Source organism: Oryzias latipes, chromosome 2 (assembly GCF_002234675.1).
Source record: "Oryzias latipes chromosome 2, ASM223467v1".
Taxonomy (NCBI): Eukaryota; Metazoa; Chordata; class Actinopteri; order Beloniformes; family Adrianichthyidae; genus Oryzias; species Oryzias latipes.
In genome coordinates, this window is record NC_019860.2 from 5647522 (window position 1) to 5674800 (window position 27279).

General features: G+C 43.5%; 4 protein-coding genes across 6 annotated transcripts in view; 3 read left to right on the forward strand and 1 right to left on the reverse strand.

Annotated features, from left to right (window-relative positions):
* The window catches only part of LOC101172629 (zinc finger protein 436-like), a 1005429-nt gene that overhangs the window by 689338 nt on the left and 288812 nt on the right, over nt 1-27279 (reverse strand). The window lies entirely within an intron of this gene.
* LOC110016657 (zinc finger protein 502-like) overlaps nt 1-27279 on the forward strand; it is a 970715-nt gene that overhangs the window by 598816 nt on the left and 344620 nt on the right. The window lies entirely within an intron of this gene.
* Nucleotides 1-27279, forward strand: part of LOC105355262 (NACHT, LRR and PYD domains-containing protein 12) — a 517064-nt gene that overhangs the window by 46295 nt on the left and 443490 nt on the right. The window lies entirely within an intron of this gene.
* On the forward strand, nt 12208-26624 carry LOC111948614 (NLR family CARD domain-containing protein 3-like). Its single transcript, XM_023962151.1, has 6 exons — nt 12208-12580; nt 12720-14508; nt 14605-14778; nt 21412-21588; nt 24846-25019; nt 25336-26624. Exons 1-6 carry the CDS (start codon nt 12514-12516, stop codon nt 25619-25621), a joined length of 2667 nt encoding a protein of 888 aa, XP_023817919.1. The 5' UTR covers nt 12208-12513; the 3' UTR covers nt 25622-26624.

The following is a 27279-nucleotide window of genomic DNA, read 5'->3' on the forward strand; positions in this document are numbered from 1 at the left end:
CCACAACGGACCGATACAGCGACCGCATAACTACGGATGCCGCTCCGATCCGCCTGTCAATCTCACGCTCTGAGACCCCCAGATATTTAAACTCTACCACCTGGGGTAAGGATACTCAACCCACCGAGAGATGGCAAGCTACCTTTCTCTGGTCAAGAACCATGGCCTAATAATAATGATATTAATAATAATATTAATACCTTTCCATGGTAATTATGAGTCTGTAGACATTTCTATTCAGACTAATAAACATGAAACAGTTTCATTATTAACTTCACCTGTTGGTCCAGGAACAGGTGGAGCCCCTTTGGCTGAGTTCTACCTTGTTTCTCTGACCAATGATGCTGACTGTCCCTCATCAGATGCCGTCTCATGTTTGTCTTCCTCATTATCTTCTGTCATTCATGCTTGCTGTGGATCATGCTGCTCTGTTTAGTCTTTTTTCCCCTGTCTGTTGTTATGGTAACAAACAAATTTCCCACGTGTGGGATCAATAAAGTATTTCTGATTCTGATTCTTTTTTTTTTTTTAACTTGTCCTGTCCAACAGCTGGGCAGACAGATGAGAGCTGAGGGCCTCTTGTGTTGGACATATTTTACTTTAACAAGAGGGATTATTAATCTTCAGACAAACCAAAGGTATGTCTGAATAAACCCCTTTTGTAATTGAGGCCAAACTTTATTAATTTCAATCATGTTTGAAAATCTTTGGTGTTGGACCGGACGGAAAAGGAAAGAAGGGAAGAAGAGAGAGGGATGTTAGAGAGAGGGGGGGGGGGTAAGAGGGTTATAATAGGAGGGGGGGATAAGACCATGAAGCAGCATAAAGCAACAAGTTTAATGGATGTTTATCATCACATTAAGGTTCAGATGTATTACAAATCTCAAAGGGCGGGGCCTGTCCACACACACACTCAAATGTTATCAACACACCAGCTAGCTGCAAAAAGGTCCACATGTCAACATGTACACAAAACAGATAGTGTTCACACACGCATACTTATGCCTTCAAACCAACTAGTGGGTAACATTTCATTCATTCAATCATGCAAAGTAATACTGCAAAGGTGAGCTAACACCTGGGGAGTATTCCAGAAAGCAGGTTATGCTAGCTCCCACGGTAAGTTTGAGGCTAAGGAAGTTGATAACCTCAGTTTTCGGTTCCAGAAATGGAGGTATGTTTCAGGGTAGGTCAAGTTGCCATGGCAACTCATGCTCTGAACATAACCTGGTGTGGAGCAGGTTTAGTTGAAGGTTAGTTTGTTTACAGAGAGGTGAAGCAGCATGGCGTGTCCATTTGAAGATGATTTAGTGGATGAAGAAGCTCAGATAATACTTTTTCCACCATGAGAGGGTGTTAAGACTACGTTTGGATGTTGAAAAATTAAACTTTTTTACTTTTATCTAACATAGTTATTTGCTTCAGTTAAGATAAATCATTTGTTTGTTAAGTTAGTTTAAAAATAACACGCAGTTTTCAGACAGTTATTTTACTTTCATTCAAATTAATTGAATTAAGTAGGTGTAACGTTGGTCCTGCTGTTAGATCATCACCGCAAGGGATTGTGGGATACCATTTCCTTTGCCTGCCTGGACGGATTTCGGTTTAAGTGTGGCTTTTTAACCAAATGTGTTTAGTTGTTTAGCTGTTTTACTGTGTTGTGCCATGTTTTGCTGAGTTGTTTAGTCCTACTGTGGTTATGTCTCTGCACCATGAGTAAGAGTGAATGAGAGAATGATGAGTTTATATAGCACCCCTACCGTTTATTGTTGTAAGTATAATGATGGAAAATTCTTTAATGATTTTATGCATAACGTGTATTTTTTCCTGTCCTTTTTATTGTTATAAAAATGAGCATATCTGCCGGCTCAAACTTAGACATATGATAGATCAAGAAATATAATTAATTAATATGGAAAAAATATTAATTGAATTGGAGTAATATGACATTTAGTTAGATAAATACATAAATTTGAGTTGTATAAACAATTATTGTGTTTTATAGACGTAAGAAATTAGGTTGATTAAATTTAACTCAATTATTTGTTACCAATAGAAGTAATTCATTTAAAGTGGCAAAATTGGATAAGTTATATATATATGCGTCATAAGGAAAATGGAAACAACATCAGAAACTTGTGCGTTTACTTTGTCTGTTCTTCTACTACAAGCAGAAACTCTTTCTTTTGCTGATGCAGCTATTACTTTTTTGATGGACGTATAATCTTCATACGCCATCATTAAAACCTCAGACTCCGTCTCACTAAAGTGTAACGCTTTCTTTTTTTCCACGCGTTTCCATGGCGACTCCAGAAATCGGCGATCCATTGAAAATGTCTTTATGTACTTGACATGCACGTGCATTAACCCAGGGTTACCAAGTCGGGCGTAATTACGCCAACTCATATCCGGTCTTTTGGAACCGACATACCCCGGGTAAGCAAGTTCAGGCGTATTTCAGCCAGAGTTCAGGCTTAAAGTCAGGCTAGTTTAAACATGCTTCCTGGAATACCCCCTAGCTCTGATTTGGGCTTCAGTTGATGTTTGTGATCAGGAACTCTGGATTCTTCTTAGAAGGAGACGTTCTGCCTCTTTAGCAGAGAGCAGAACATTTCTACCTCTAAAAGAAAAAAGTCAAAACCCATCTTTTCAAACTATTCTGTTTGTTGTTTCCACCACCACTTCCTTTCACTCTGTGGCTTTGGTAGTCACGTGTGTGAGCTCACTCTGAATCAGTGTCAATAAACACAAAGGTGTAACCACCTACATTTGAAAATTGTCAGATAATGGAGGAGAAATCAACAATTGCAGTTTGTACATGGCCTTACATGACATGAGAGATTTGCACCACTTGGAGATTTCACATCAAGCCTCTTTAAGCAGTAGATGGCAGACACGCAGTAAACACTAGAAGAAGCCTCTCTTCTTGGGGATATGTGCAGTTCATTGTCTGTTTGATGGTTGTGGTGCATGCTAAACAAGTGTTCAGTTCTTGAACGCACGGGAAATGCATGGTTTTAACATAGCACAAATCTCAGGGTTTGGCTGCATTTTTCCTCCAGAGGCAGGAACATTGAGCTCCACTTAACTGTTCTCTTCTGCTCCGCTTCTCAGCAACTACAGAGGTGACGGTTTTTTATCCAATTTCTAAATCATGATCTTTGCTTCAGTCTTTGTGAAGCAGATGAACTGAATCCTGTCAGAACAGAAATGTCCTTTAGTTCCTCAGGAGTTTACTTTCATGGAGAATCTTTAGAGTAAAAGAGGATTTAAAAGAACATTTTACTTTCAGTTTAGTTCTGAAACCCAATCAGGTTCTCTTTTGGACACAACTGCTTGTTGACTGCTGCAGCTGCGGTCCCACCATTTCTTGTAAATAAAAGAGGAAACAGTCCCCCACCTGCGCGCGCACACATACACACACACACACACAAACAAACAAAGAAATACACACAGGAAAGAGGGCTGCTCTTAAACTCTGAGACAGCAGAGTTTGTCCAGCAGACACAGACGTTGGAGTTTCTCCGTTTTTTTCTTCTTCGGTGAGTCTTTGTGAAAAAGTTGTTTTCTGTTCTCATCATGAAGCTGTTGTGTTGATCTGTGAGGAAAAAAGCAGCAAACACATCAGAGGTCACTGACAACATGGCGACTCTGAAAGTTTTCATGTGGGTGTGTTGAGACGGTTCAGAGAAACTCTGGTCCTTCTTCCAGAAACTCGGATTCAGTTCTGTGAATGTTGTTTCAGGCTCTTAATGTGTTTTTAAAAATCCAATGCAATTATAATGTATGTTAGGGTCAATGGCCGGCAAAGTGTGCATTGTCAGAAATGAATGCACGCTGTGGAAGCTTAAACCAACAGACGCGGAGCGGAGGACGGTTGCTTCCGCTAAGTGCGTTATTGCTGATGATCCACACTTCGAAGGCCATTATCCCGCTTATACCATGGTCACTTACAAAAGAAATAAATAGTCAGTCATTATTTTTTCAAGATGGCTCTCCCCTGGGTGCGACATTGCGCAGACAGGTTTTGTTTGTAGTGTCTGAACAGTGTTCGTTCATATCAAATACAAAAGGGAATCTCTTTTAAGGTTGAAACAAACGAGTTACAGAGGATAAAAGGTTGGGCCACAACAATAATGTGGTTGTGACTCCCATGACAGTCATATTTTTTTTAATCTACTGGTCTCTGTCTTAATATTTGTTCATCTATATTTCAGTCAGATAACTCATGCAGTAGAGAAAGCTTTATTTTTCATATTTCTTTTAGTTTGGCATAAGGCCCCCGTTCAGACACAATAAAATAAGATCTCTGTAGAAAACTTCAGGTATAAAACAACCCCTAACGGAGCTCACAGGTGGAACGGGGTGAGGGTGGGGCGAGAAACGTAGAGCTTGTGGAAATGGATGAAGAGGGCAAACATCACACACCTGGTTCTTAAGTAGGACGCGGAACAGGTGAGTTAATTGGGCTGAACCGCCCGCGGGGAGGTGTGAACAGGAAAACGCACTGCTGAACTACCTGCCTTAAATTCTCCCAAGGTCGTTCATTTATGAACCTTGTTAGTTTTTGTTGTCCTTCTGTATTTCACCCTGACTAGAGAAATGCTGAAGAAAAATTCCAATGTACTTGTTTTACATGTAAAGATTGGAATAAACTCTTAATCTAAATAATCAGGATGACCAATTCTAACATAATTCCACACAGCCCAATCGGTCGGTTCATCAGCTTAGATGACAAATAAACAAAAGGTTTTGGTATCGGAATACAGAGCTCAGAACCTCTATCTGGTAACAATCAGGATGTTTATCAGAGTTTAAGAAGACTGTCATGGTTTGGGTTTCTTTGTATTAGTTTTTTGCTTCCATCATGTCACCTTCATGATTTGAGTTTTGCTTCCTGTTTTATTTTGGAAGGTTTCCTGTTTTGTCATGCTTTTGAGTTTTACTTCCCTCTCCTAATCATGTTCACCTGTGTCTTGTCTGTCCGGTCTGTATTTAAGTCTTGTCTCTGCCTTCCTCTTGTGCTGGTCCGTTAACGTTTTTCTCGTATCATCCCTTCTGCCATGTGTTCATGCTATGCCCACAGTGAGTTAAGTTTTGTTTTACTGCGCTGCAGCGCCTTTTGATAAATAAACCCCTTGCCCTCGAACCGTGTGCCTCCCGTCTCTGCATTTTGGGTCCTTCATGCTCACCAGCCCCCCCAACCTGACAAAGGCATGTTTCCTCTGCAGGTGAAGGTGGAAGGTGTGTGTGAGCTGATGTGGATCCAGTGAATCCAGCAGCATGGATCAGTGGGAGGAACCACAGGAGGGAGCCCCTCCCTCTAAAAGCAGAGATGGCAACCATGACAACCAGAGCAAAGCTCAGAGGTGAGATGAACATATCCAACTGTCCATGATCTTCTCCATGTCAGAGCTCAGGACTCACACCAGCAACCTTCATTCTTCACAGGAACCAACCTGGACCTGGATCCAGCTGGAGTTCTAACAGGTGTGACAGACCAGAGGATTATTTAAATGAATTTAAAAACAGTCATTCATCAGTGAAACAGTGAGTGTTTGTCAGATACATGTTATGGATGTAACGGATAGGGGGGTGTCTTGGTAAGAGTCTGGTGACACGATACGCATTCTGATATTGTACCAGAACACATTTATTTCTTTTATTAAAGATGATTTGGAAAAACCTGCTGCGCTTAGCATCGGCTAAAATGCTGTCGGCAAAGCGGGCAAAAGTTCTGCAGAACCTCCCAGCAATAGATTCTAGTTTAGCGACCTGATGGATCAGAGGGATGTGTACAACGCTCTGAAAAAAGCTGACATTGTGTTGATCAGCGTTACCAGTTTACGTCCGTCTGTGAGCAGCCAGAGCAGATATGTAAACAAAGCCCCTTTTTTGTCACATTAAAGCAACTTTCCTTCGCTCTGTCATGCTGCCTCATCGCAGTTTATTTCTGGAAAGAATCAGTGTGTCCCCCCCACCCCATCCTTTATTTTTGAAGCACCATTCAGGCTCCTGAACTCTTAAAAAGCACTAGAGAAGCTACATTAATGCTGAAAATAAACAGCATTTTATTTCCCCAATAGAAACTTATTGGTTAAGGCTCAGCTCATTCATTATTTGTGTTTTCTTACACTTAAAAAAAATATATATATATATATTTTTAAAACCATCAATGTTGACTGTTCCCTTTCTATATTTTAACTTACCAAAATAAAAGCACTATGAATTTGCTTTGGTAAACGCAACTTATATATGAGATACAATTGCAGTGCTTAACATTGTGATCATTAAATAAACTGAATTTGACCATTTTATTACAGTGGAAGACATTGAAATTCTGGTTGAGTTTTTTCAAACAATGTGGCACCAGTTTTAGTTCGATACAGGTATCTCCAAATGAACTATCGTGAAATATTGTAGAATCTTTTTTTTTCTAACACCCCTAGTAACGGATGGACAATAATTGATCAATTGGAAGTTTTTTCCTAAATTGACAATACCTGCATGCAGTGTCACACAGTAGTCAGAACGGGGCATTTTGACAGACTGTCTCACTGCAGATCAGTCTGCTCATGATTTGAGTTCAATAGTTCAACATGGAAGATAATCTGATGAACCTCAATAACAAAAGAAATGAAATTTTGATAAAACGTTTTTTCATCAGGATCCAGCGGATATTTCTAACTGACTGTGGAAGAGTGAGTGTCTGTCAGAGTTTTTGGAGGCTGGATTCTAGTTCAGATGATCAACAGTTTTCAGATGAAGGACTTGAGGTCTGGTTCAGTTCTGGATCTCTCTGATCAGACTCACTTGGAGCATCATGTGTGTGATGAGATCTTTTCAGTTGAGTCTTCTGAGAGTCTCTGAGAGACATCAGAGATGTTGGAGAAGAAAACATGTTGACTGCTGACTCTGACTGACAGCAGTTCCAGTCTAATGAGAAGAATCACTGCAGACTCCTAGGATTCAGATTTTCATGCTTTCCAAACATCACATTGTTCTAGTTGGACTTTCTGCTCTCAGAATTTCTACATTTCTACGTGGAGAATTGGAATCAGCTTTTCTAGAAAAAAAGTCTGGATTGACTGACAGAAAATGCTGAAAGCTGGAAACTGTTGATCCAAACATGTCATGTTATTCCAGACTAAACAGCTCAGTCTGTGTTCATGTCAAAGTCCATCAGCTGTTCATGAAGAAGCAGATCCTCCAACACTCTGATGGTTTGGTGTTTGCAGAGGTCAACAGGTCACACAGAGAGTCCAGTCTGCAGCCTCCAGCTGTGGCTCCATGAAGAGTGACCAGTCCAAAGATGATCCTCTAGCCTTCAGAACTGAACCAGGACCTTCAGACTCACAGTAAGCAGTTTCTAGTGAACAGAGATCTGTCAATTAATCTTTTTCCACAGAAAGTATTTAGAGAAGATTTTGTTGTTGGAGAGAAACCAAAACAGTAACTTTAGCTCCAAATCCCAAACTGCCTTTAAAAATGTCAGGCATGATGTCATCATTCTCTGATAGTTTGAAGTCCTTCAGGTCACTGACTGAACAGAATTCATTTAAAATGAAACTGGTTCTCTGGGATTTTCTGCTTTATTCCTTATCTGAGGTTCACTTATCAACCAAAGCACAAAGTCTGAAGGTCAATGAGGAATTTTCACTAAACTGCAGAAATTCAAAGAGTTTGAATAATTTCTAACACTTAACTGTTCATTTAGAGTATTACCATTGTCATGGGTTGTCTTTTGATTTTAAATAAACAAATAAACATCAAATAAATCAAGTTCTACTCTTTTATCCCCACACAAGTCAATTCTTATTCACACTCCACGTACCACACTCACAATATTTACATTTGATATGACCATTCATATATCTACAATGGCGCCCTATTTGTCCATCTAGGGTTCTCTGCTCCTAAACGGGGAAGCGGCTCCAACTCAAGATCTCCTCACAAAGTCAAAAATAATAACCAAAATGATCTCACCTGGTCCATTGGGTTAATGTCAGGGAGTCTCACTCTGATCTTGGTCTCTTTCCAGCCACGTCCATCCCCGAAAGCAAATACTAAATAATCCCCAGCGGCAAAATAATGAAAAGTCCGAGTAAGATCCTCCTCCGTAACCCCCGTTGGTCTGTATCCGGGTGTAACTTCGTTGGTAGATGCTCATTGGAAGGGCCCTTTTAGTCTCCTTTTCCGTTTCTAAAGTTTTTTTCTCTTATTAGGAGATCCCCACCTTTTCTGCTAGTCCTTATCTAACCCAGGAAAAGGATGCCGTGAATAAACGCACCCCTGCTGATTGCATCCAGCTGTGCAGGAGTGATCTCAGCGGCATCACCGGTACCCACATATACAAAAATATGTGTACTCAAAAATACAAAATAAAACACAGGACCTTTTCACTCTACAGGCTAAATAAATGCCAAAAATATTGGACACCTTTATGTGCCTGTCACATAATTTCTGACTCACATGTTGGCTCCTCCCACTTTCTGCCGTGTCTGTTCTTCTGCTCCAAAATGGTTTCAAAGACTAAAATCAGAGCAAGTTCAAGTGGACTATGCTTGGTGGCAGGACTTTCCTCATTGTTGGACTGCTACTCCTAGTGATTCTGGAGGTCCATTATACAACCATTATACAACTCTGGTTGTCCCGAGTTACTCCAACAGCCTGTTAGAGTGGCTGACAGTCCCCTCCAGTGTGCTGGGAAGAACCACTTTGAACATCATTCTATCGTTTTAGAGGATGAAGTCCCTAAAGGGCTCGAGCATACAGGGTCTCTCCTCTAAAAAAGAAAACAATTGCAGAGCATATTGACAAAATTTCAAAAGAAGACGTCATTGAACCAACCCAGTCTTCTTGGTCATCCCCTGTGGTCCTGGTAAAAAAAACGGATGAATCTTACCGATTTTGTGTGGATTAAAGACGTGTAAATGCTAAGACCCTGCTCGAAAGATATCCAATGCCAATGACATCTTGGAGTCACTAGAAGGTGCGTCCTGGTTTAGTTCCCTAGACTTAGTCTTGATATTGGCAGGTCGAAATGGCAAAAAATAGTATCCCATGAAACCGCATTCACCACGCACATGGGCCTATTTCAGTTCCATTGTATGCCATTCAGACTAAAAAAAATGCTGCAGCAACATTCCAACGGCTAATGGAAAGAGTGTTGGGTGATATGAGAGGAAGGATATGTTTTGTACATATTAATGACATTATAGTGTACTCAAGGAAGACAATGGAAGCCCACATGGAAGACCAGACAGCTGTGTTTGAAAGACTTAAGACCGCAGGCCTTAGTTTGAATATATCTAAATGCCACTTTTTTAAGAGAGAACTGCGGTTGTGAGGACACTTGGTGTCCGACTTAGGGGTGGAGGTGGACCCGGAGAAAAAAACACAAGCAGTGACTGATTTTCCTACTGCCACTGTTAAGTCACTCCAACGATTTTTAGGTCTAGCTGGATGGTATCAGCAGTTTATTACTCATTTCGCTGACATTACAGCTCCTTTGAACCACCTGAAAAAGAAAGGAGTGGAGTGGAACTGGACCAAGGAATGCCAAGAGAGCATAGAAATGTTAAGGGAGGCCTTAAAAATTCCTCCGGTCTTATCACAACCAGATGTGTCTCTGGCATTTCAGGTCCATTCCGAAGCCAGTGATGCAGACCTGGGAGCCATACTAACACAAGATCCACCACAAAGAGAGTGTGTCATAGCCTATGCTTCCAGGGTGCTGCGGGGTCCAGAAAAGAATTATTCCACCTCAGAGAAGGAGTGTTTGAAAGTCATGTGGGCAGTAGAAAAGTGGCGGCACTATTTGGAAGGACAGGAGTTTATGGTTTATACTGACCATGCAGCTCTGTCATGGGCCTTTAATTGCCCCGAAATGTAAATGTGATTAACTCGTTGGATTTGAAGGCTCCAAAAATATTGTTTAAAGGTTCACTACAGAAAGGGGTGCCTCAATATAGATCCTGATGCGCTCTCCCGGGTAGTTGAGCCACTCGTCATCTGACTTGGACCACAAAAGAACTCGGGCAACAGTTTGGGTTTGACATTTTCAGTTAAACCTTTTTCTGATTTACCTACCACGTTAGCCGAACTCACACAAGAACAAGCTAAAGATCCAGATGTTAGTGATCTACATCAATCCCACCTTACATCCACCCCTTCGGGTCGCATAGGTTTTGTGACACATCAGGGGGTGCTGTATTGAAGGGAGCCATTGAAAGACCAGGGTGTAAAATACCAGTTGGTAGTTCCCAAGTATTTCCAGTATTTCCAGTATTTCCATGATTCATGTTGGGGATTTATATTATGGGACCATTTCCTAGGAGTAGAGCTGTGACGGTGTGGGATTTTTTATTACCGTGGTGATGAACCAGCAGGGGGGCGCTGTGTCGTGGTTAACCGCAGCCCCTCCCCCAATTTTTTTTTTTTTTTTAAACACAAAATCCCCCGGCGGCCGCGTCACAAATGAATACAATTACATCACAGTATTCTTTATTAACAAATAACAGTAATGACTAACTACTACCAGTCTAACTAATGAACTAACTATATAGGTGTTGTAGAATTACTATGTGTATGTGTGTCAGCGAGCTGTGTGTTGGAGGAAGGGGCGCACACGTGTGTTGGGGATGCGTGTTGATTCTTCTGCAGCGGACCGCTCTGGAGCTTCATGCGAGTCTTCACCTGTGCTCTCTGGTACAGACATCTTCTCAGAATATTATATATTGCCCGGTAATAAACAGACTGCAAACACTTTGTCACCTTTCCGGTAGCCATGAACCTGACACCCATGAAGAACGCGGGGCAGGAGGGTCCACCTTATGGAAGCGATTCTGTAGCATAAAGGAAAAGATAGGTCAAAACCAGAAATGCTTTTTTATTTTCAAAATGAAGCTCCATTTTATGAATCAAAATTAAAATGAAAAAGCAATACTTTAAAATGCTTTTTCATTTCCTTCATCAACACAGCTTATTCTGTCACTTAATTAAAATGATAAAGAAAATGGTATTTGACATTTCATTTTCAAAATGTTCTCTGGTAAATATGTAGCAAAATTCATTCATTAAAATGGATTAACAGAAATGCTTTTTAATTTTCAAAATGTAACTGAATCAAATGACTCAAAATTAAAATGAAAAAGCAATATTTCAAAATGCTTTTTCATTTTATACGTAAAACCACTTATTCTGTGTCATAATTAAAACGAAAATGCAAAGAGGGGAATGCATTTGCTTTGTCACATCCACCCTGGAAACCTTGTCTCAATATTCATTAAGAAAAAGCATCTCCAGAGGGGAGGCGGGGATATGACGTCACTGCTTTCTCCGTGTGTCCGGCCGCTGAGAGACATAGACACACCAGGAGCAGACTGTGTTAGCGGCAGAGAAAACGGCTTTGTTGTGGTTGTGAACTTCTGATGAGTTTATACAGCTTCTCAGGACTACATAGCCACATGTCCGCCTTATGCGGTCTTGACTGAATGTTTGCAGAAAGGTGAAGGGCAAAGGCATAAATTTATTGGAGCAGGCACTGGTGGAGGAAATCAGATGATTAGCAGCAGCGGGGCAACTGCCATGACGATTTTAAATAATTTTTTTCCTTTGTACCTCATCAACAAACCCCAACATTAAATTCTTCTTTTTTATTTTCTGGTCTAAATGAGAATCAGTAATCCAGTTTTCTGTGACTCTGATTCATCTGTGAGTCCGAATGAATGTTGGAATCATTGCTGTTCTGAAAACCACAGCATTCATGATGCATCTGAGATGATCCAAATCCAAAAGAACTCATCAAACACCATCATGAAAGAAACCCAGCTCTAATAAAACAAGTGTTTTCTATCAGGATCCATCAGAGACTCAGAACTGGATCTGGATCTGAACCCAGCTGTGCTTCCTTCAGGAGTGACCGGTCAATGGATCGTCCTATCAACTTGAACTCATCCTCAACTTCTGGTGCAGAGAGGTGAGCTGCTTTTAAATGTTCAAACTGACTCAAATGAGGTAAATCTTTATATTCCATGTGTTTGATGTGAGCTCAGCTCTTTCTCTCAGATATTTCTATCTTTAGCGTGTTAGTCTCTGTACACTGACAGAATGGATCTGATTGTTGCTGATTGTCCACAGACTGGACCAGCAGAGCTCAGAGACTCCCAGTGGTCCGTCTGTCCAGCAGCATCAAACACACCTGGACTCCATCTTTCTGGTCTGTACACGAACAACAACTACTTTCCCATCATTCTGTCCACAGTCGTCTCCATGCTGCACTTTGGACACCAGTGGACTGTCAGTGTGTCCAACATGGAGCTGATGTTTGGCTCCATGACTTCACTCTGATTGGCTCATTCATCTGGAATTCTGTTGCAGCTGCTGGAGGACAACATTGTCACTTTTGTCAAGAAGGAGCTGAAGAAGATCCAGAAGCTTCTGAGTCACAGGGAGGAAGAGGAGGAGCTGGAGGATGACGATGAAGAGCAGAGGAACAGCAGAGAGTCACTGATGAAGATCACAGTGAACTTCCTGAGGAGAATGAAGCAGGAGGAGCTGGCTGATGGACTGCAGAGCAGTAAGAGGATTTCTCTGAAGGTTTCAGCTGCTGAGAAATGAAGATTTACTGATGTCTGAACACATGGAACCACAGGGATTCAAACCCTCATCATTCAGGGCTGCAGAGAGTTGATTTACGGTTTGTTGTCTTCATTCAGGATCTGCTGCAGTTTGTCAACATGAAGTCCAATCTGGTCTCAAGAAGAAGTTCCAGTGTTTGTTTGAGGGGATGGCTAAAGCAGGAAGCCCAACCCTTCTGAATGAGATCTACACAGAGCTCTTCATCACAGAGGGAGGAAGAGGAGAGCTGAATGAAGAACATGAGGTCAGACAGATTGAAGCAGCATCCAGGAAAGCAGACAGAGCAGAAACAAGCATCAGACAAGAAGAGCTCTTCCAACTCCCAGCTGGAAGACCAGAACCAAACAGAACCGTGATGACTAAGGGAGTGGCTGGCATCGGGAAAACAGTCTTAACACAGAAGTTCACTCTGGACTGGGCTGAAGGCAAAGCCCACCAGAACCTCCACTTCACATTTCCATTCACTTTCAGAGAGCTGAATGTGCTGAAAGAGGAGAAGTTCAGCTTGGTGGAACTTGTTCATCACTTCTTCCCTGAAACCAAACAAGCAGGAATCTGCAGCTTTGAAGACTTCCAGGTCCTCTTCATCTTTGATGGTCTGGATGAGTGTCGACTTCCTCTGGACTTCCACAAGACTCGGATCCTGAAGGACCCTAGAAAGTCCACCTCGGTGGCTGATCTGCTGACAAACCTCATCAGGGGGAACCTGCTTCCCTCTGCTCGCCTCTGGATAACCACACGACCTGCAGCAGCCAATCAGATCCCTGCTGAGTGTGTTGACATGGTGACAGAGGTCAGAGGGTTCAATGATCCACAGAAGGAGGAGTACTTCAGGAAGAGGTTCAGAGATGAAGAGCAGGCCAGCAGGATCATCTCCCACATCCAGAGATCCAGAAGCCTCCACATCATGTGCCACATCCCAGTCTTCTGCTGGATCACTGCTACAGTTCTGGAGGATCTGATGAAGAGCAGAGAGGGAGGAGAGCTGCCCAAGAGCCTGACTGAGATGTACATCCATTTCCTGGTAGTTCAGGCCAAAATCCAGAAGGTCAAGTATGATGGAGGAGCTGAGACAGATCCACACTGGAGTCTAGAGAGCAGGAAGATGATGGAGTCTCTGGGAAAACTGGCTTTTGAGCAGCTGCAGAAAGGAAACCTGATCTTCTATGAATCCGACCTGACAGAGTGTGGCATCGATATCAGAGCAGCCTCAGTGTACTCAGGAGTGTTCACACAGGTCTTTAGAGAGGAGAGAGGCCTGTACCAGGACAAGGTCTTCTGCTTCATCCATCTGAGTGTTCAGGAGTTTCTGGCTGCTCTTCATGTCCACCTGACCTTCATCACCTCTGGACTCAACCTCATGGAGGAAAAACAATCACAGATCTCTCAGCCTGAACAGAGAAGTCCAGTCCAGTTGTACCAGAGTGCTGTGAAGAAGGCCTTACAGAGTCCAAACGGACACCTGGACTTGTTCCTCCGCTTCCTCCTGGGTCTTTCACTGCAGACCAATCAGAGTCTCCTACGAGGTCTGCTGACTCAGACAGGAAGTAGCTCACAGACCAATAAGAAAACAGTCCAGTTCATCAAGGAGAAGATCAGTGAGAATCTGTCTGCAGAGAAAAGCATCAACCTGTTCCACTGTCTCAATGAACTGAATGATGGTTCTCTAGTGGAGGAGATCCAACAGTTCCTGAGGTCAGGACGTCTCTCCACAGAGAAACTGTCTCCTGCTCAGTGGTCTGCTCTGGTCTTTTTCTTACTGTCATCAGAAGAAGATCTGGAAGTTTTTGACCTGCAGAAATACTCTGCTTCAGAGGAGGCTCTTCTGAGGCTGCTGCCAGTGATCAAAGCCTCCAACAAAGCTCTGTAAGAACTCTCAGGAAAATCACCTTCAGTGAACAAATGAATTTGAATGGAAACATGAAAGATTCAATAACTGCTGTCTGTCTTTGTTTTCTTCAGACTGAGATGCAGTTTCCTGTCAGTGAGAAGCTGTGCAGCTCTGTCCTCAGTTCTCAGCTCTCAGTCCTCCAGACTCAGAGTTCTGGACCTGAGTCACAACAACCTGCAGGATTCAGGAGTGAAGCTGCTGTCTGCTGGACTGGAGAGTCCAGACTGTAAACTGGAGACTCTCAGGTAAGCTTTTATTTAAATTTTTATTCTCTATAACAGGTGTGGCCAACCCTGGTCCTCAAGAGCCTCAACCCTGCCGGTTTTCTAGCTTACTGTTGATTAACTAACTCAAGTGATTTCACATCCTGATTGACTGAACACACCTGGTTTAGGTTATCAGCATCAAGCAGTCAAGGGAGAGCTGGAAAACAGGCAGGGTTGAGGCTCTTGAGGACCGGGGTTGGCCACCCCTGTTCTATAAGAAGTTCTGTCTGGTTTTCTCTCATTTATAGGAAATTGTCAGGTAGACGTCACTGACAAAGAAACTGCAATAGTTTAAATAAAACCATTCGTAGATTTCAAAACCCCAGCTGGCTCTAATCTGACTACCTTTTTTTACTTGAAATGTATAGCAGACTATACAGGAGAACCTATGTCCATCCAGGTGTTGATATCTGGGAGAAGTTCATGTTCTGTGTTTTTTGAAAGAAAAATGAATCAATCCCAGAACTGCAGATTTCAATGGACAAACAGTTGCAGCAGATTTCTGATCCACAGAGCCGCAGCTCCTTATAGAGATAAGAGGAGGTCAAACTGCAGCAGGTCTTTCCCGCAGTCCTGGTTTTGGTGATTATTCATAACCGATTTTGGATCAGAACCAAGTCATTTATTTCATATACTTTAGGTTAGCTTCTGGTTCTCAGTCCTGGTGCTTAAAAAAACACTAAAACGATGCTGTTTTAGAGAGAAGAACCTCTGCTGGTAGGTTATGTTCAAGGCTGGGGGCGGAGCTACCTGCCAAAGGAATAGATCAGCTGACCAAGAAACTTAATGTGGCAGCATGAGTAGAAGGAAAGATTAAAAGAAAATCTACAGTGAGCCTTGGTTCCCGCCCAAACATGAGGAAAAAGGGGGACTCCCCTGTTGACTGATGCAGGGACAACAGGGGAGGATTGTATTATAATAATACCATACCTGAGGCAAACACACATGCCAATCCCTCTTCCTAGACACAGGCAGAGTACGCAGCAAATTGTGCAGAGTCCCGTTAAAGCATTCTACCTCGCCATTCCCCACCGGATGATATGGGGTTGTGTGGGACTTTTGTATTCCGTAAAGACTTCAGAGCTACGCAATGAGAGAACTCTCAAAACTGCGACCTTGGTCATAGTGGATGCAGGCTAGAACATCAAACTTTGTAAACCACTCCACTAGCACTTGGGCAACCGTGGAGGCACACTGGTCCCCATTTGGAATTGCTATGGTGTATTTGCTGAAAACATCAGTGATGACCAACACATTTTCAACACCATTCCTTGCTGGTTCCAGGAGGGTATAATGGATGGCCAAAATTTTATTAGGCTGTGATGCCATCAGGTGTCCGATTAGACATCTTTTCCTAATTGGCACCTTTTGCATGCTTGGCACCACTGGGTGACCTCCGATGTCATCCCTGGCCGATGCAAGCAGCATATAAAATAATAAATAAAATACTTAAAAAATAGATAAAAAGATTGTTATTCTTAGTTGGATGACATGTAAAAAGAAGAAGGGAGAGTGCCCATGTAGGTACCATAACCGTTTGGCCTGGAACTTCAGTTCAGGGTCCTGGGACTAATGCTGACGTCACATTATTTGATTTGCTGTACATTGGCCCGATGACGTGTCAGACAGTGATTGGTCTGGACAAATTATGATACTACTTAGAATACATAGAAGAAAATTTCATGCGGTCTGTCGAAAGCAAGAAAAGCTCTGATATGGAGCGAGATTGTCTTCAAAACCTGCCTTAATTATTGTTATGATTATCATTGAATGCATGTTTGCTTATAGTTTTTTTTCTATCCGTGCGCCCAGTGCTTTATTATTGGCAAAACAGACCCGGAAGAACAACATTTAGCCGTGCTAACATTTTCAGCCTCGGCTGATCTTTTTTCTCTTAATAATAATTACAAAGAATATTGTCACAATATTGACACAATTTATTAGGTAAAATAACTTAACTTGTAACAAGGTTACAAAGAAGGTTCCAAAAGGAAACGTGAAATGAAAATATGTAGAGCCCGAGCAGATCTCCACGCTACGTAGTTTGTCCAAGTGGGGCTACCATAGTGTGATGTTGCCTTCAGTCGAAAGGACCCCGAACGGAAGTTTAAGGCCAAACACTTACCTACACCTAGGTACCTACACCTAGTCATTGGCTGTGTGTTGACTTAACCATTGTTGGAAAGATCACCAGCAGTGCCCCTCCTATCCACTAGAGGGGGCTTGTGTGTGTGAAAAAAATCGGTTCTGAAGACCGGAATGTTTTTTTTATTTTTATTTTTTTGCTTTATTGAGCACAATACAAAACAACACAAGAACATTGACATAAAATTAACAAAATATGACGAATACAAGAAATAATACTGAAGTTTGAAAGGAAGCAAAAAAATAATAATAATCATTATGCATACATAAGCCTGAACAAAGTCATAATCATAGAGAATTAGGGAAAAGTATGAAATAAGGAAACAAGAATTTCAGAGTTGGATAATGTTACAAAATGCAGGGGGATACAACAGATAAAGAAATGGTCTCAAATATTGGGAACTTATCAATATCTACTATGATGATCAGCCAGTGACCGTGTTCATCTGCTATATGAGACACAATTTTGCCTTGGAAGTTTTTGAGAAGTATAGCGACCCCTACTGATCTGGAATTGCCATGACGGAAAAAAACCTTGTCCCCCCATTGCTGAGACCAAAATGATTTATCTTCATTTGTAGAGTGCGTTTCTTGTAAAAAATCAAAATCAACATTTTTCCCTTTACAAATTATTAAAATAAAAGCTTTTTCTTTTTGTTAGATCTCTTAGACCTCTTGCATTTAAAGAAAGTAAAGAAATATCTGTTTTAAGGTGCAACATGTAACAAAAAGGCAAACTTAACAGACCTAAATGAGGCTGAAAGTATTACTGAACAAAAACTTTAAAGCAACAAAACCTTGAAATTACAATAACCATCTTAACTAAATAAATTGCAAGACTAACTAAAATCATGGAATGACTCTCTGACCATTAATGAAAGCATAAGGACCTCGAAACATTGTCTTACAACCATTCCTTCTCGCCTGCTCAACTTTGGGCCACACCGCTTTCCTTGCCTCTCTGTCTTCTTTGATGAGGTCTTCTGCAAAACGAATGTTGAGGTCTCGACAGACAGGATGGTGTTTAGTCATTCGCCACAGCTCGTCTCTGGATCTCCTTCCTGTATACTGAATGATGATTTGACGAGGGCGGTTGACATCGGTTGGGCCCAGCCGGTGTACCGTGTCCAAAATGTTGTCCACTTTCTCTGTCGAGGGTGGCACGATCTTTGTGATGAGATCTGCCACAATTCCTCGAGTGTCTTCCCCTTTCTCTCTTTTAACACCATTCAGTCTCAAGTTCCATCTTCTCTTGTATCTTTGTGACTCCAACGTTTTTTTTCCATCTCTGATGTTCTCTGCTCCAACTCCACATTTTTCTCTTCCAGGCGTTTCATTTCTTCTTCCAACTTTTTATTTCTGTCTTTACATTCCTTGATTTAAGCAGAGTTAAACTCCACAGCTTTGGCGATAGCGAATATAGTCAGAGTGTTTTGCTGCAGCTCCGACTTAAAGTCCTTCATCATGCCTTTGAGGCTTTCAATTGCAGCCAAGATTGCGGCGTTTGAGGCTTCTCCTGGTCTGAGAGAGCAGGTTTCATCTGGTCTTGGCTTTTTTTGTGGCGCAGCTGGCTTCAAAGGTGATGCCACACTGTTTTTTGTCCCCTTTGCATTTGTTTCCATGTCTTCAGGCGTGCAGTAATCATGTGGAAACAGCATTTTAGCTCTAGCATTAGCTGTAGCTTTAGCATTGGGTTTATTAGCCATGCTCGTATAGTTATTAGGCGTGTTGGGAAATCTTCAGTTGGCTCATAAACTTGCTTTGTTTTATCTTGATATCCAGTGGAGAGTCGGTTCTGTAACTATTCAGTCTTAAAGTAATGTTTTCAAGGTTATGGTGCGCAGGACGCTTACCGGACATTTGCTCCCATCGCCATCTTGCCTGAATCCTGAAGACCGGAATGTGTTGGAGCTAAAGGAACTTGTTAAATAAAAGAAGCTAAAGGAGCACATAACATCTGTCGTTTTTCACTAGAGGAAGGTTCCGTTTTCTTTTTTTAACTGGACACAACTGATTTTTGGCGACGAGGATGGGATTTTTATCCTGGTGAAACAAGCTTTAGAAGCTAAACTCTGTGAAATGGACAACAAGCTTTGAAACATGGCGGCGTTTGGAAAAGGTGAAGATTTGCAGTTGACGAAAATTAAGAATGTTTCTAAGCCTATTTGGAAAGGTTGGAACAATTCTTTGTGGCAAATACAATTAAAATGGACACGGAGAAGGCCAAAGCAATGTTTTTGACAGTGGTGGGAAAGAAAAACCACACACTGTTTATGGACTTGTGTGCACCTGTTAAGCCGTCGGAGAAAAAACTGGAGAAGCTGCTGGATTTGCTGTGCATCCATTTTGTCCCGAAAACTAACGTCATTGCAGAAAGATACAAATTCAACACAAGGAGTCAGTCTTAAAACAAGTCAATAAGTGAGTACATGGCAAGCCTAAGAAACCTGGCCTCTACATGCAAGTTTGGGACTTTTTTAGAAGATGCTCTCAGAGATAGGTTTGTTTGTGGAGTTAAAGGTGCAGAACTGCGTGACCAATTGTTATCAGCTGCTCATATTTAAGAATTAACCCTAACTGCAGCATATGAAATGGGATTGGCATTTGAAGTGGCGAAACAAAATGCTCATCAGTGGCCGCAGAAATCATTCAAAGCTAATGCCATTTCAAGTTCTAACTCAAAATTCAATTCAATTCAACAGTCCTCTAAAGAAGAAAAGAATTTATATAGTTAAAATTAAAAAATATCTGTTAAGTTTAAAGCTGTGGTGTCTTACACACTCTCAAACACACATACATACATCTCACAAGGAAGGTGGGACCTCTGAACATTTGTCCCCTCCCCCATCCCTGGCAGGGGATGCTTGCCTGTTGTGTCCAGATCAAAAAAGAAAAAGGAAGGTTCCTCTAGTAAAAAAAACAACAGACATCAGTTGCTCTTTTAGCTTCTTTTATTGAACAAGTTCTTTTAGCTCCAACACATACTGTGCATGTATGTGTTTGTGTGTGTTGGAGTGTATATTTTTGAGGGGTAAAGGGTGTGTGTACTAAGGGGGTGCAGTTAAAATTGGCAGGTAGGGTACTGAGAGGACAAAAGCTGTTTGTTGGCAGTGATGTCCAAGCATCCCCCCCCCCCCCCCCCCACCAAGGGTGCAATTAAAACCGAGGTGCAATTAAAACCGAGGTGCAATTAAAACCGAGAGAGGGGGGGCCTGTTTCCATACGGCAACCATGGGAGGGGGACGACTGCCAAGGAACTCCTCCCCACCAAGGTGCATCGTAGGCCAAACCCCCCCCATCATATGAGGAAGAAGGTTGATGGGGGACAGCTGGTAAACTGTCTGTAAAACAGCCGTCCCCCAAACCCCCCCAGGATTGGGCCCATGTCTCCTCAACCTAGGGGCCCCATCCCCCAAAGCGCCGACCCCCCAGGCCCCACAACCTCCACCCCACACAATGAGAGAGGAACCAACAAAAATCTATAATTTGCATTTTGACCATCAAAAACACAGGTTTGTACGCACCTTTTAAAAGTAGCACACAATTAACGGCTTCATGTATTGTCCCAACACGGACATAAAAAGCAGCATTTTATTGGGTACAAACTGCACGTCAAAAACGGTGCTTTGATGTGTCAGATACGGGTGTCAAAAAATCCAAAATGTTGGTGAATGCCATAGTTGTGTGCTGAAGCCTTGTAGTCAAAGCAGCTGCACTTTGTTTTTTACTCGGGCAGGACTTGTCGGTTCAACTCCAGGGCATACACGCTGTTATCTTTATTTTTTTATTTTGCTGACTTTTAGTGACAGTATTATATTCAATTGTAGGTAGTGTCTCTTTTTTTCCTCTTCTTTCTTCTGTTACAAAAATGTCTTTTCTTGATAAACATTTAAAAATATCAAAATAGGATTTCTTATTATTGGAAATCTTATTGTTTTCATCAAATTACCAAACAAACATTATGTTACAACAGAAATGGTGGATTGTTTGAAAATTGTGAAATAATTATGGATGAACAAATCTTTTGTGATAAACCGATGTTTCTGTCCAGCACCATTTGGTAGGTTGCCCTTATTTAGTTACAATGTCTGTGTTCCAGTATTCACAGGTGTGTCTTATGTTTTCCTAAGAGTTGCTGGGGTTCAAATCCTGAGTATGTGGATGAGGTTTTGGCTTTTAACACTGTTCGTGACTGACGCCACTCTCGAGCTGGGAGTGCCGGCCAGAGCACTACTTCAAGTGCTGGATGGAGCAGCTGGGTAGTGGTAGGGAGGTCGAACTCTGATCAGGTTGACCTCCCTCCCCAATGCATTTTCATTTACAGGCCATTACATTTTTTGATCCCCAAATTTCAAATGTCATCTGTCAGTCTGTCATCAGGGCGGGTCCCACCTGACTGAATGCACCAAGTTCATGGACCTCCAGCTGCATCACTGCTCCTGAACACACTTTTCTGTCTGATTGCAGGTTGGAGAGATGCAGTTTGTCAGAGATCAGCTGTGAAGTTCTGGTCTCAGCTCTGAAGAAAAACCCGTCCAACCTGACAGAACTGGACCTGAGCTGGATCAGGAACCTACAGGATTCAGGGGTTCTTCATCTGTGTGGTTTTCTGGAGAGTCCAGACTGCAGACTGCAGACTCTGAGGTGAGACTCCATTGTTCTCTTCAAATATCTGCAGAAGAACTTCTTCTTTTATTCCTGCAGCTGCTTGTTCTCCTCAAAGATCTGCAGAAGAACTTCTTCTTTTCTTCCTGCAGCTGCTTGTTTCAAAGCTGTCTGCTGACATTTGGGCTCCACAAAGTTCTGCTTGCAGCCATCAGCTCTTCTTTGTGTCTTTGCTCCAACAGACTCCTTTAAAGTGCGTGTAGAATGAGCAGCCGTGCACGCTCACATGCACTCTGAGTCCTGCTGCTGTGTTTCAGCAGATGCAGCTGAGAGTCCAGCGGCTGATGTTTGTGAGCAGACAGTGACAGAGTCATGCTGCAGCTGGATGCTGCTCTGACAGACACATCCTCCACAAACATCCTCACCTTTTCATCCACAAACATCATCACATCATCCATCAAAGCTCCCAGCAGCTTCTGACTCTTCATTCAGAGCTGAAGTCATGGATCAGGGATCAATGTCCAACATTTGCTGCTGACTCTTCCTCATCACTTCCGTCTTCTCTCTGCTTTGATCTGTTGGAGCTGAAAGTCTCTGCTTGAAGGGCTGCAGCAGAGAAGGACTGGAAGATCATCTCCTGAAAACTGGGATGAAGACTTTCCAGCATCATGCTGCTGAAATTCTCCCATGATTCAGTGCTGTTTGGAGAAGAGCTGAGCAGAAAGAGGAAGTGGACTTTTTCTGCTGTTGCTGCAGAAACATCAGTTGATTTGGATGCAGCCACAGGCTGATGTTTGACTTTCACACATCTGGACTTCTTTCCTGAAGCAGCTGCATGTTGTCCTGAATGTTCCTGAATGTTCTTCTTCTCTGCTTCTGCTGGACTCTTCTGATCTGCTGCTGTTGCTTCACATCTTTGGACTTTTTCTAAACCTTCTGATCTTCTTCAGCTCTGAACTCTTTAGAAGAAGTGAAGGATGAAAATCAGAATCAGAATCAGAATCAGAATCAGAAATACTTTATTGATCCCACACGTGGGAAATTTGTTCGTTACCATAACAACTGACAGGAAAAAAAGAGTAAGAATAATATAAATAAAATAAAATAAAAAAAATGTGCAAAGGTTATCTTCTGCATTGTGAATTATTGAACAGGGTTATAGTATTTGGCAGGAAGGATTTCTGGTACCGGGCAGTTTTGGAGCGGAGCTGTCTGAGCCTTCTAGAGAAGGAGCTCCGCTGTTTGTCCAGAACAGGGTGGAGAGGATGCTCTGGGTTGTCCATGATGGATAAGAGCTTGTTCAGTGACCTCCTCTCCATCACTGCATCAAAGGTTTCCTGTTTGCAGCCAATGACAGAACCCGCCTTCCTGATCAGCTTGTTCAGTCTGTTGGTGTCACTGACTGCAATGCTGCTTCCCCAGCAGACCACGGAGGAGAACAAGGTGCTGGCTACCACAGACTGGTAGAAGATCCCCAGCATCTTGCTGCACACATCAAATGACCTCAGCTTCCTCAGGAAGTAGAGTCTGCTGCAGGCCTTTTTGTACACAGCAGTGCTGTGGCTCCTCCAGCTCAGTCTGCTGTCGATAGTCACACCCAGACATTTGTACTCCTCCACCGCTTCCACATCCCTGCCCAGGATGCAGAGGGGTTGTAAGACAGTCCTTTTCCTCCGGAAGTCGATCACCATCTCCCTGGTCTTGTCCACATTGAGCAGCAGGTGATTCTCTCCAGCCCACTCCACAAATCCGTCCACCAGCCTCCTGTACTCCTCCTCCCGTCCACCGCTTATACACCCCACAACCACAGAGTCATCAGAGAATTTCTGTAGGTGACATGACTCTGAGTTGTGCTGAAAATCTGAGGTGTATAAGGTGAACAGGAATGGAGAGAGCACAGTGCCCTGTGGGGCTCCCACACCACTCAGCACCACGTCAGACAGGACGCCGCCCAGTCGGACAAACTGTGGCCTGTCTGTCAGGTAGTCAGTGATCCAGGAGACGGTGGACGCACCAGCACCCATCAGCCGCAGCTTATCACCCAGTAAAGAAGGCCGGATGGTGTTAAAGGCACTGGAGAAATCAAAGAAGGTGATTCTCACCATGCCTCCGCCACCATCCAGGTGTGAATGAGCTCGCTGCAGCAGATGGATGACAGCATCATCCACCCCCAGGCGCGGCCGGTAGGCAAACTGCAGGGGGTCCAGAGAAGAGCTCACCACCGGTCTCACTTGAGCCAACACCAGCCTCTCCAGCACCTTCATCACATGGGAGGTGAGGGCAACTGGACGGAAATCCCCAAGGTGAGATGGAGACGTCTTCTTAGGAACGGGGACCAGGCAGGAGGTCTTCCAGAGGAGCGGCACCTTCTCCAGTCTGAGGCTCAGGTTGAAGAGATGCTGGAGAACCGCAGACAGCTGGTGGGCACAGGTCCTCAAGGTACGAGGGCTGACGCCATCCGGGCCGGCTGCTTTGTGCTGGTTAAGTTTCTCCAGCTGTTTCTTCACCTGGCAGGCTGTTACAGTCAAACAGGGAGGGAGGGGGGTGGTGGTTGGACTGGGGGGAGGGGTGATTGACTGTGGGCCCAGTAGGTGTGGTGTATTAGAGGGGGGAGGAAGGTGAGGAGGTGTGGGGGGTTCATGAGGGGGGAGGTCAGGTAGCTGAGAGGCAGCAGGAGCGGGGGTTGGTGTGGTGGAGTTGGGGGGGAGGAGGTTGAGGCATTCAGAGAGCTAAACCTGTTGAAAAAGGTGTTAAGCTCGTCAGCTCTCTCTTTGCTGCCTCTGATGGGTCTGCTTCTCCCCCCACATCCTGTGATCTTTTTTATTCCAGACCACACCGCCCTCATGTTGTCCTGCTGGAGTTTGGATTCCAGCTTCCTCCTGTAGGAATCTCTCCCGTTCCTCAACTGATCCCTAAGTTGGTGCTGCACCCTCTTCAGCTCCTCCCGGTCTCCAGACCTGAAGGCTCTCTTCTTCCTGTTCAGGAGGTTCTTCAGGTCACAGCTGATCCAGGGTTTGTTGTTGGGGAAGCATCGAACAGTTCGAGTAGGCACAACGGACTCCTCACAGAATTTAATATATTCCGTGATGCAGTCCGTCATGCCATCAATGTCCTCCCCATGAGGCGTGCAAAGAGCGTCCCAGTCCGTGGACCCAAAACAGTCCTGCAGGGCCTGCTCCGTTTCTGGGGTCCACCTCCTCACAGCCTTTTTGTGGACACGTTCCCGCATGAACTTGAACGCATGAACGCAAAACATGAACTTTGTCTTTAAACTCAACTCTTTGTTCTGGATTCAGGTTGAAGTTCTGCAGTTTGTCAAAGACCAGCTGTGCTGCTCTGGTTTCAGTTCTGAAGTCCAACCCGCCCCACCTGACAGAACTAGACCTGAGAGACAATGACCTTCAGTCTTCAGATGTCCAGCAGCTCCAGGATCTGGTGGAGAGTCCAAACTCCAAACTGCAGACTCTGAGGTCAGTAGAGGGTTGGAGTCAGTCCAGCTGCTTCCAGATGTTTGGTCCTAAAGTTAGTCTGAGAGCAAAGATGCAGAGTTTCCTGTGAAGCTGCAGCTTCTCAGTGAAGCTCTGAGGAGAATGATGACAGGCTTCAGGACAACAGTCAGCCAATCAGAGCAGCAGAAGCTCCAACAGGTGAAGATGACAGGAAGCTGCTGCTCTGAACAGGACTGAAGCTCCTGCTGCTCTTTCTGCTGCTGTGCTGCATCACTGACTGACAGACCAGGATCAGGAGACACTCCTTCATCTCTGTCTCTCTACTTTCTCTCTGCAGGTGGAGGGGGTGGTTCAGTTGTTCCTCCTGGAGGAGCAGAGAGGAGCAGCGGCAGCAGCTGGTCTGCAGAGATGTTGTGATTGGACGGTGTTCCTGGGAGGTGGAGAGCAGAGTGATGGAGGAATCAGAGGAAGTGGAGATGAGTGTCAGAGCCGCAGCAGGAACTGATCTGAGATCAGCTCCACTGTCTCTCTCAGCATCAAGTGGACAGTTATTGTGCTGCAGCTCCCCCGGTGGACTGATGGAGAACTGCACTTCCTCTTCTCATTCTAACTTGGAGTGTTGATCTGAAACATGGGTTGGATTCAGATGCTCAGCAGCTCCAGGACCTGGAGAAAAACAGACCTGCAGACAAACATATTCTTTTCTAGATCATCACTTTCTTCTTTGATCTACATTTGATTGACAGATGTGAGTTTGGGATGGACCAATCAAGGATTGAGGGAATCATTGATCAGACAGAACATTTCTGGATGACATAGATCTATGTGTGGGTCAGGGGAAAACACAGTCAGGCGTTGGATCCTGGTTCTGTCTCTGGAACAGGGACAGAACCAGAACTCTGGATCACAAGGTTCTGGTTCCAGATGTTTCACACTTGATTTCTGTTCTCCAGAAACTCTCATTGACAAACAAACACAGAGTTTCATTCAGAAACCTCCAACATGGTCATGTGACCAGAACGTTCATAGTGGAGACACGGACAAACGCTGTGGTCACATGACTCACTGGTTTGGATTCAAGTCCTTTGAAGTCAGTTTTTGGAGCACAAATCCCGTCTGATCTCAGTTTGTGAACAAAAGTCTCTCAGTTGAATCATTTTTCTATCATCTCTATTCTGTTGATGATCAAATATTGACTCATGCAGTTTGAAAGACTCAGAGTTTTGCTTTGATTGATGTTTTCCACAGTTTTCTGACTGAACTTCCGTTTTCTTTGGTGTTTTGTGGCTAAAACTCTGTTCTTTTTCATGCTGACAGCATTTTTAGCTGCAGTTTTAAAGAAGTTTCATCTAAATCCAGTAGAATCTCCTCATTTTCTAGAATGTGTGAAACTAGTAGAAACTTTCTGAGCATGGATCTTAGTGAGGAATGACAGCCTCTGGATGCAGAGAATCACTTTGATGCAGCTGCTGCAACAACACCAACTGCATTGAAGCAGGAGGGAGAAGGGAGACACCTGCTGGCTGTTCGCAGAACTGCATCTGAGTGTCAAAAGGCTTCGAACTGAAAGCTGTCTGTAAAATTCCTGCAGCCTGTTTGGATCTAATAAATGCTCTTTTGAATCAACTCTGTGTTTTCTATTGATGTTTGTCTTCATTCTATCTTTGACTCACAAACAGACTTGAATCTTTAGCCTTCCCCCTCATCCTGTTCCAGCTGTTCTAATCTTCATGTGTTTGGTTCCTTCTCAGTAGAAATGGTTGGAAAAGAGCTTTGGAATGTTCAGGTGGTGCTGATGTCTTTCTAGATGGGGGTGGGCAGAACAGATGAGAGCTCCTCCCTCCTGATTCAGAGGGGAACAGTGGGCAGCAGCTGAAAGGAGGGAGTGGAAATGGGAAAAGTTCTCTGCACGTTTCTCCTTTCCAAGAACAGAGGGACACGACTCCATGAACAGCAGAAGCTAAAGAGTTGGAAAACATGCCCAAAGCTGCAGCACCACCTGCAGAAAGATGCTTCCTCATCAGGCTCAAGATCAGATCACAGTTTCTGCTGAGCTGCTATTGGAGCTTTTAGGGGGTCAGATCTTTAGGAACATTTGCTGTCAATGAAACCAGGAAGTAATGTGTTTTGAAAGATCAGATTGATGACATCATCAGTTGTGGAAACACTGGAAAATGGAAATCCAGCGAGAAGTAAACATCATGAACTTCCAGCAGGACAAACGGTTCTAGACTGTTGGAGACAGGAACAGCTTTGGTCTGGGAGTTCTCCGTATTCTCAG

Excerpts from the sequence above, each read along its gene's own strand:
- LOC111948614 (XM_023962151.1), top strand. The coding sequence starts at position 12,514 with ATGAAGATCACAGTGAACTTCCTGAGGAGAATGAAGCAGGAGGAGCTG. Across the intron at positions 14,779-21,411 it reads TGTAAACTGGAGACTCTCAG|GTTGGAGAGATGCAGTTTGT; the intron begins GTAAGCTTTTAT and ends GTCTGATTGCAG. Across the intron at positions 25,020-25,335 it reads TCCAAACTGCAGACTCTGAG|GTGGAGGGGGTGGTTCAGTT; the intron begins GTCAGTAGAGGG and ends TTCTCTCTGCAG.